At 35.6% G+C, this 10,019-nt stretch overlaps 1 protein-coding gene across 5 annotated transcripts in view; it reads right to left on the reverse strand.

Annotated features, from left to right (window-relative positions):
• Nucleotides 1–10,019, reverse strand: part of col27a1b (collagen, type XXVII, alpha 1b) — a 474,822-nt gene that overhangs the window by 242,113 nt on the left and 222,690 nt on the right. For all 5 annotated transcript variants that reach the window (XM_069885118.1, XM_069885099.1, XM_069885108.1 and 2 more), the window contains 2 exons: nucleotides 7,595–7,648; nucleotides 5,017–5,061 (listed from right to left, as the gene is read on the reverse strand). In XM_069885118.1, coding sequence (XP_069741219.1) covers nucleotides 5,017–5,061; nucleotides 7,595–7,648 — 99 coding nt within the window. The remainder of the gene's footprint in view (nucleotides 1–5,016; nucleotides 5,062–7,594; nucleotides 7,649–10,019) is intronic.

Raw genomic sequence — 10,019 nt, forward strand, 5'->3', positions numbered from 1 at the left:
GATAAATAAGTGGATTTGGGAATATAAAAGGCATTCTCAGGAATAGAGAAAATGGTTACCGATGGGAAGCGATGAAAATTGATTCTTAAATGATGAAGCAAGTGTTGAAACTAGCAACGACATTTTCCAGTTCAGGATGACAGCAGGAAATGGCACTGTAAGTCAATAAAGTACTGGAAAAAGAGGTGAGGGAAAGGACAACCACCCAGAAAAACAAAAGCATTGATTGGGTCCAAATGGGATTCCATAGCGACACTATTTATCTGGAAGAAGTGAGTGGAATCAATGAACAATGTCCATCACTTTTCCAATGAAGCTTAAAGTAAGTTCATCTTTCAACCAGGTTCATCAGATCATTCTAAACACAATTCAAAATTCAACAATTTCTGATAACATTCTGTCACTCCCACTTTCACCTCCATTTTTTAAAATCCTTGTTCCATTACCACCCCCTTTTACTTTGGAGCAACAATTGTTTTTGGTCTTCAATAGTTCTAACTTACCCTCTCATAAATATTCACTGTTTTATTTGTTCCTCACTCCTGCCTCTGAATTTTAAAACATTTCTCACCTCAAAGACTTGCAAATTTCTACAGGTGTACCTGGGAAAGCATTCTGACTGGCTGCATCACTGTCTGATATAGAGGTGCCAATGCACAGGACTGGAAGAGGCTACAGAGAGCCATGGGCATTAGTCTTCACTGCATTAAGGATATCAACAAGAAGTCATGTCTCAAGAAAGGAGCTCCTATTGTCAAGGACCCTCATCACCTAGGCCATGGCCTCTTCTCACTGCTACCATCAGGATGGAGGTACAGGGTCCAGAAGACAAATGCCCAATGGTACAAAAACAGCTTTTTTTTCTCAGCCATCATACTTCTGAAGGGACAAGGAACCACAGACACTACCTCACTTTTTCTTTCTTTTTGCACTCATTAATTTATTTAAAAAATGTAATTTATAGCAATTTTTGCACCTGTAACAGTACCGTAAAACAACAAATTTCGTGACAAATGCTCATGACAATAAATTCTGATTCTAGTTCTCTTTTGATTAAAGATCACTGACTTAAAACGTTAATTCTTTTTCCCTCGTGACCCTGCAAAATATCTCCAACATTCTCCATTTTTAATTCAGATTTCCTGCAGACATGGTATTTCAGTTGTTTTCCTTTCACCAATCTTTCTACTGAAAAAACATTAAAAACCGTCATAGATACTATTCTATTGATTACTTAACAAGAAACACTGCTATTCATTTTAAAACGTTCAATGTTACAAAATGACCAATCAATAAACCTCCTTGTGTACCAATGAACTCAAGAGACAATTATAGCTCGGAATAAAGAAGGAAGTGAATATGAACTAGAGACGGTGCGGACAACGTTCACTAAGATGTTGCCTGAATAAGAAGATTACAGTAATGAGGAGAAACTGGATAGGCTGGGTTTGTTTTTGCTGGGGCAAAGGAGACTGAAGGGTCCACAAAGTTCCAATAAGTATTGATAGGATAAAGATTAGAGGGTTAGATAGGGATGTTAGATTGTCAGCATGGTTTACAGTGAGGTAGAAGATTTAGAGGGGATCTGACGGGAAATGTTTTCACACAAAGGGTGGTTGGAGCCTTGAATTCATTGCCTGAAGAAGCACTGAAGGCAGATACTCTCACAACATTCAAGGACCATCAAAATAAGTACTTGAATTGCCAAAACATAGAAGGGTATTAGCCTAAAGCAGGAACATGGGATTTCTGTAGGTAGAATAGGCATTTTAGACATGGTGAGCCACAGGGTCTGCTTCTGTACTGTATGATTCTAAGACTCTACTTCATGATTATTTTGGTTTTTCGAATTAAAGATGAAGAATGCTGTCAAATCAATCTTCATCGCATAATGAGATTTGACAAGAAATTGAGTGTCTTTTTTTGTCCTTTATAACTTTCAGATATCAAAGAGTCCTTTCTGTTTACTCTTTCCTAAACATTTCAAAAAGATCTGGTCTGACTTCACCAACACTCTTTCAACCCACATCCAAGTTTTTTTTTTGCAGCATATTTGAGCTGAGACAAATGATGCATTTTACACTGAGTACGCATTTTTAAAGATTTTCAAATGATTACTTTGCAGATATCATAAACATTAAGGTGATATTGCAGGCAGGTCAATGCAAAGAAACTCTTGCCTAGAAATTCTAGTGCATTCTTAAAGGGGGTGCCAATGACATAACTGGTTGGTTGCTCTTAGCTGAAAATTTCACACAGCAAACTTACGTGGTATTCATTTCAAAGGGCAAACAAAAGCCAACAGTTACAATTTCAATTACAGCTGCAACAACTTGTACACTGGCAAGGAGCAGCAAAGTTCAATATAGCGAAATCAAGAGATTGGCTGGTGGTGGAAGGGGAGGAGGAAATTTGGAGGGAAATCAAGAGATTGGCCGGTAGTGGAAGGAGAGGAGGAAATTTGGAGGGAAATCAAGAGAATGGCTGGTGGTGGAAGGGGAGGAGGAAGTTTGGAGGGAAATCAAGAGATTGGCTGGTGGTGGAAGGGGAGGAGGAAATTTGGAGGGAAATCAAGAGATTGGCTGGTGGTGGAAGGGGAGGAGGAAGTTTGGAGGGAAATCAAGAGATTGGCCGGTAGTGGAAGGAGAGGAGGAAATTTGGAGGGAAATCAAGAGAATGGCTGGTGGTGGAAGGGGAGGAGGAAGTTTGGAGGGAAATCAAGAGATTGGCTGGTGGTGGAAGGGGAGGAGGAAATTTGGAGGGAAATCAAGAGATTGGCTGGTGGTGGAAGGGGAGGAGGAAATTTGGAGCTGGAGAACAGCACTCAAGGATAGTGTTGGGTCAGGAATAAAGACTGACAGCACACAGCATTATAGGTGGGGAGTGGAATCAAGGACTGGATGCACATGAGGGATTTGGAACCAGCAGTCTAAAAAAGACTGGTTACATGTGGTTGGCATTTATAGATTGTTGAGAAAAAGGGAAAAGTTAAAAATCAGAAAAAGAAGTGATGGAAGATGTAGAATTAGTAATAAAGAGGGGTGTTGGCAAAGGTGGAGCCAAGCAATTTACTTACCCAAGGGTTTCTTAGATTGGCACTGTGCTTATATCACCCTATTATGATGGGAGAGCCCTAGCTTAATGCAACTCAATACCAGCTTTGGAAGAGTACTCATTCTCTATGGAAATTCTTTTAATTGGCCATTTGAAGATGAGAAATGTTGTTTTTGTCTTGAAATTTTTTTTATACCACTGTGTTAACTAAATCTATCCATTTGTTTTTATTTTAACCTAACTTTGGTAGCAAATGTAGCTGGAAGATATTGTTAACTTGATGCTAGGGAATAAAATCAACCACTGGATTTTCAGTAATTCTCCATAATAGATGTCTCATCCTAATATTTGGTGGGTGAAGTACAAGTTAAATCTATCACTTTTTTCAAAACGCTAATATATAAAATACAATAAAAAGACTAGTGCATGAATTTTTCTAGCTCTATTGTGAAGTTTCATTCAATAATGTTAACCAACAATTCTGTAATTCATCCAGCACTCAAAATGATAATCAACATTTTAATAGAAATACTGATTAGGAAAAAATTACATGAATGTTAACACTTTAACAATGCCTAGGTCATTATTTCATGTTTGATAGAAATCAAACAATTTAAAAAAAATTACACTAATAATTTAGCTGTAGTTTTAATAATCAGGCTAAATGCTAAGAAATTAGATTAATACATGTATTATCTTGCTCAAATTTATAATTTATACTTTAAACACAGGACAGGAACCTGCATGGGCAAGAATGTGTGTGAATAAATGTACTTTGGCCAATCAAGAAATTATATTGAGACTAAAAGTACAGTCTTTATGGTATCATTATACTCCTTAATTAATCGTTCTTTGTAGATCAGATATGAGGATTGAACAACAATTTTTAAAATAATAAAAATGCTTTCAGTAAACAAAGCATTTGTAGAAAATGTTTATAGTGGAAATCTATCAATTATATTTGGAATAGAGTATTTCCCTACTAGCTGTAATGTTTAAATGAACTCTTAACATACAAACCAAGTTACATGTTCATTATGCCGTGGTGATTAAAGGATGTTCAGTATGTAAACCTTAGGGTATGCAATGTATTTGAATTGTGCAACTTCTAAACATAAAAATAATACAATGATTTCCGTGGTACATGGTTACCTGGAAATACCAACATATAAAATACCATAAGCAATCATATTAAAAAAGCAAGACATATGAATCAGGAGGAACAATACTGAAAGCAAATCAATGAAAGATAGCAGAATATATATCCTTAAAGAACATACTAGGCCAGGCTGTTTATCAGTGTCCAGCAGTGTCGAGCAGTGTCACAGAAGTTTAATTCCCTACACATTAAGTTTCCAAACAGAGCCATGCATCAGAAGCAAAGCACTTTACTAAAGAGGAAGAAGAGTATTAAAAATGCTAACTCATTTTGTGCCTTGGTTGTGTATTTCTTAAGTTTTAAAATTGAAAGCTGGAGCTTTTGAGTCTGCATCACCAATTTGATTAAATCTGATCATCCAAATTCAATACCCTGTTTCAACTTTCACCCCATATCCCTTGATTTCCCATAGAATTGTGTCAGTAATTTGCTTGTCTAACTCATTGGGTATGAGTGATGTGTAGAGGGTTCTTATGCACTCACAATAAATAAAACCAGCTATTCTGCAGTGCAGTAAAGAAATGATATTGTTTTGTAAAATGTTATGAAACTAGATTTTAATAACTATCAAAGGTAAATTATCAGTAATAAGCTCCATGCTAAAGATAAATTAATATTAGATACAAGAAAACATTATTTATAAATTAGTGCATTAAAAGGGCATACATCTTTCCACAGAACAATAGAGAATATTCAATGCGATGCTTTGAAATTATGATGTCACAATGCAGGGGGGATATTAATTTTGTGTTAGGAGGACACATTAATATTTCATCAGTGCAATAAGGGAGTATTCAGATCACCTTATCACCTTTCAGTCCTGGTTCTCCAGGGTTTCCCATCAGCCCCTAGGAAGACAAGCAAAAAAACTCAGACAATAGGCACACAGACCTCATGTTTTTGAATGAATGTAACATTGATGTTCATAGTGTTAATAAAGATAAAAAAGTAAATTGGAATGCATTTCTTGGTGGATTGTTCTAACTTTAGCAAGTGATCTTCAGCTGGACTGGAGAAATTATTCACCACATATCTAACAGATCTCTCAATTAAAACAGAGCACAAATTCTCACAGTAATTTACCCTCAAAATCCTTTATCTAACAAATGTATTAACAGTGAAACTCCTCTTACTGTGAAACACCTTAAAAAGACTTGGCAGAAGTATAATTAAGTAACATCATCAATGTTGAAAGAGACCGCAATAGATGGAAATTTTTGGGGAGGAAATCCCAGAGTTTAGAGGTCTGGCAGCTTGAGACACAAGGATGTTTAAGAGGCGAGAATCATAGAGGCACAAATAACTTTGAGGATTGTAAATCAAGGATAGGTTAAAGAGAAAAGAAGAGATGTAGCCTTTGAGGATTGGAAATAAAGATGAAAATATTAAGCTTGACGCTACACGATTAGTCAATGATTTTCCCCTATAATTCCCTACAAATTAAGCTTCCAAATAAGGTATCAGGGTAGGTTAGCAAGTCATGAGATAACAGGCAAATAGGAATTGGCCAAGACAGCAGAGTTTGGGAATGTGTGAGCCTGGAGAGGAATGTGTTCCAATAATTGTCAAGGAATGAGAAAGCCATGAATAAAGGATTTTGCAGCAGATAAGACCAGAATCAGATGCTTTTTCTTGGTTAGATATAGTGATGGCATGAACCTAGCTAAGTAGATCCAGTTCTATCAATGTTCACAGAAGCAGCATCCCATATACAGAACACCAAATGTAATTGTGTTTGCAAGTTATCATGACCATAAAGTTTTTGAAATTTAGGTTAAAACAGAGTAAAAGTACTCAAAGCAAATGAGATTGCGAATGAAGAAATCTGAGCAACAGATATTCACCCGGTAACATTTCTATCAATCAGTTTAATTGGCATTTGATCTGGAGACTGTAAATAATTAGAAACTCTACTTGTGAATTTCTTAGAGCTTTGATGTAGAGGTTTTTTTTTAAAAAAAACATGATCATACATTTCACTTTGCATTTAGCAACTTGCTGTACAAATAAACACTCACACAAAATATATATCTTGTCAATTTGATGAAAATTCATCCAGGATGCATTGCTTACTTTTAATAAAGATGCACATCCATATATCTCACTATTTTATACTAACATGAGTATTATTCCATGGAAAGCGATATTATTAAATATGTATGCTTATTATTATCTTTTCATCTCCAAAGTAACGCTAAAGACATTGCAGTTACAATCACATCTTGTAAAGTAGTACATTCCATTGATATCAATGTTGAACTAACTGTTGGTTTTAACACAACAGTTAATTGCTTATTCAATCTACATTTGTGACAAATAATTAGCCCATGGTAAAACATCTAAGAGTTATCACATAGACCAAGGGTATTTTTAGAGTGCAGAGTTGTTATAGCTTTCTTCGAACATCAGGTACTCTGAACATATGTTTTGCTTCAGTAGCTTGTTTCTTTAATCCGTATTACAAATTCTCTTTACAAAACAAAAACAAAAATTATACAAAGCTGAAATTAACAGAGCAATCAGTAAACAGTAAAACCTCTGGTATGGAGAATTCAAGCAACTGTCAACAAACTTGAGGAAAATAAATATTAAAAATTAAAATAAATAAGAATAAAATAATAGGTAAAAATATTTAAGTTTTAAAATTGCAAAAGTAAATGTTCTCAGAAGTAAAACATAAACCCTTGAAGATCAGAGCAAATATTCAGCCAGTGGAGTGCCTTGGTCATGCTTTGCTTGTAGCAGCTGTTTCAATAAGGTATGAACAAAGTTGTGTTTGAATAAAATGGTGTCAGTCAGGATGAAGGTTGATGCCACTCGGTGTTGGAGTGACTCTCCTAAAGTGTCTCCTTATCCCTGGTTAGTAAGAGTTACCCCAGTCAAAGGTTTTATCTATAAACTTGAAGGGGTGGGGGTGTTAATTATCTATAATGTCATTGTTCGTCTTTTGGGCGGCTCCACGGAGGGAGAGGTATCTGCAGATGCAGCAACAGTTAAACGTTTTCAAAGAATGTGACTGAAAATAAAGAAAAATGTCTTAACGTTTAGATATTCATGTTAGTGTAAGTAGAATATAGTATTTTTTGTCTTTGAAATGATTTATTCTTAATGGAAATGTATTAGAGCATTGTAAGAGTAAGTGTCAAGCAACCAAAAATTCCACCATCTACCGATCCCCATAGGTGCTGGATACCAGGGGTTTTACTGTATTCGAATTTATATCAGGTATTCATTAGCACTCACACATTGACTGGTAGTGGGCTAACATTATGGCAAGATCCTTCTATTCATTACTAGATTTTTTTTTTACACCAGTAAGCGCAAAAGCCTTTCTAAAAAAAAAATCAGTTAACAAACATAGTGCTGGCATAGCCAACTCACCTTTGGTCCAAGTCGTCCAGGCCTGCCCATGTTCCCAATTCTCCCCATATCACCCTGTTAAAACAGTAAAGACAAGTAAAGTCCATAGCTTGTTTACCAGCAAATAAAACAGTTCATGAAAAGAAATCACAAGAATGAGTAGGTCCTCAATTCTACTGAAAAATAGTATTCCTCTATGCTCTAATCATTGCTTGGCATCAAGCATTTCCAGTTCACATACAACTCCAAACATTTTCTTACAGCTTATTACAAAACTTGCTGCATTTGCTGAAATGTTGTTAGAACATGGTGTGCTACAAATATATTTAAATATAACTTTAAAGTATTTAAAAAATGTTCAATATAACCTCTCCTTTTTGGGCTCTTCCACTTATTAATTATTGAAATGTTAAATTTGCTTGCTATTTATGGTTGAATTAAAATTGCATCTTGAACATAAATATTAACTAAAATAAAAGCCTCCACTTGTAATGACAGTTATATCTCATAACTGACAAAGTAAGAGAAATTCTCCTGCATAAAAAATTTCTAATTTGTATCCAAGCAAATCAAATATAATCAACAAATGCTGGAAATTTTCAATAAGCCTTGCACCATTACCACAACTTACTTCAACACCATGGCTACCAATTTTTTCCTCCTGGATGTATCAATTAAGCCATCATAATGAAAGATCATCCCTGAAACATTAACTATTTTGAGCTCTCCACAGATGTTGGCTGACTCCTAAGCATTTCTAGAATGTTCTATTTTTCAGATTTCATTCATGAATTATCAACTAAATTATAAGCTTCTAAATAAACTTTTCTGAAAGCCATCCTGTTGAATGGTGTATGAAACGTGTTTAAAAACTCATTGGTTGTGCTTTGGGATACTCTAAAATCATAAAAGGTGTCATATCCAGGCAATTCTTTATCTTTTCTGCAACTAATCGGAAACTACAGGCTAGAATTGTGTAACAGACACAAGAAAACAATTTGAAACTCTTAGGTGCATTTTCCAATTTGTTCTTTGTTTATTTGTAGCCTTTTAGAAAGGAAAGATTTTTATGAGATTTTGTTTGTTAATACTGAGATGACCCACTGCTTCCTGATTGGTGTAACTAGAAGAGCAATCATCCAGATTTAGCTGCTCCCTCAGTTTACTATGCATTCCTTATCCTGCAAAGAGTAAATAAAATGTGGTTTTAATAATGTCTTTATAGCATCTGCGTGGCAGTACAATTATGGAAAACTAGGTTTGGTTTTCAGCAAGAGACCATCTCAAAGACACAGTCTTTTCCTTATTCTTCCACATCATCTGCATGCTTAAAATTTAATTTCCAATGCATTTCTGAGGAGTATTCAACCTTTAATGCTGGTGGATCCATTAGGGTAAGTTTCTTCTAAAATTTCACAAATATTCCAATTCCATTGATATTCCAAAAAGTCTTACAAGATATTGGCTTTCATTAATCGAGGAGATTACGTTCTAACTTTAAAAAAAATCTTGGTAAGAGCTTACATGAGACATTGCATGTTGTGGAAAGGATATGAAAGCTCTAGAGAGGGAGCAGAGGAGATTGATCAGCAAGTTGCCTGGGTCTGAGAAATTCAGTTATGAAGTGAGACTGCACAAGTGAGGTCTGTTTCTCTGGTTTGTAGGAGGTTAAAAGGAGTCATGACTGAGATAAATAAATTATATGTAAATAGGGTTGACTACAGGAAACTTTTCCCCACATCAGAAGTTGATAAAACCAGAGGATAAAGATTTATGGTATGGGCAAGAGATTGAGTGGGACTTTCTTCAACCAGAGTGTGGTAAGTATCTGGAATGCACTGATTAAAAGAGTGGTTGAAGCTTGGTCACTGACAGCTTTTAAGAAGTGACAAGATAAACACTTGAACTGGTTAGGGATAGAAGGTTATGGGAGATGGGATTAATATGGAAGGGAGTCCTCTGGTCAGCATGGATGAGCTGGGACAAATGGTCAGTTTCATGCTGTACATTTCTATGACTCTAGTATCTGGATTCTAGCTGCCAAAATCAACAGAAATTTGAGATCCTTTGCATGTACATCAGCGTAGAGTTGTGTTGACTAGTAACAGTAAGTGTGAGATATAGCCCTTGGGGTTTCGAGATGTCACTTTATAACAATGCAGTTTGAGCGTAGGGTTGTAAGACTAAAATGATATGGTAAAATATAGAAAAGGGCATCAATCTTGAGTTCCATCTGCACTATGAACTGGAGAAGGAGTGTGCCACGGCCACTTGAGTCTACTCTGTCATTTACAGTGCCTTCCATAATGTTTGGGAAAAGATTTTTTTTGTTTATTTGCCCCTGTGCTCCACAGTTTTAAATTTGTAATCAAACAATTCACACATGATTAAAGTGCACATTCAAGATTTTATTTAAGGTTATTTGTTTACATTTTGGTTTGACCAT

Source organism: Narcine bancroftii, chromosome 1, assembly GCF_036971445.1.
Source record: "Narcine bancroftii isolate sNarBan1 chromosome 1, sNarBan1.hap1, whole genome shotgun sequence".
NCBI lineage: Eukaryota > Metazoa > Chordata > Chondrichthyes > Torpediniformes > Narcinidae > Narcine > Narcine bancroftii.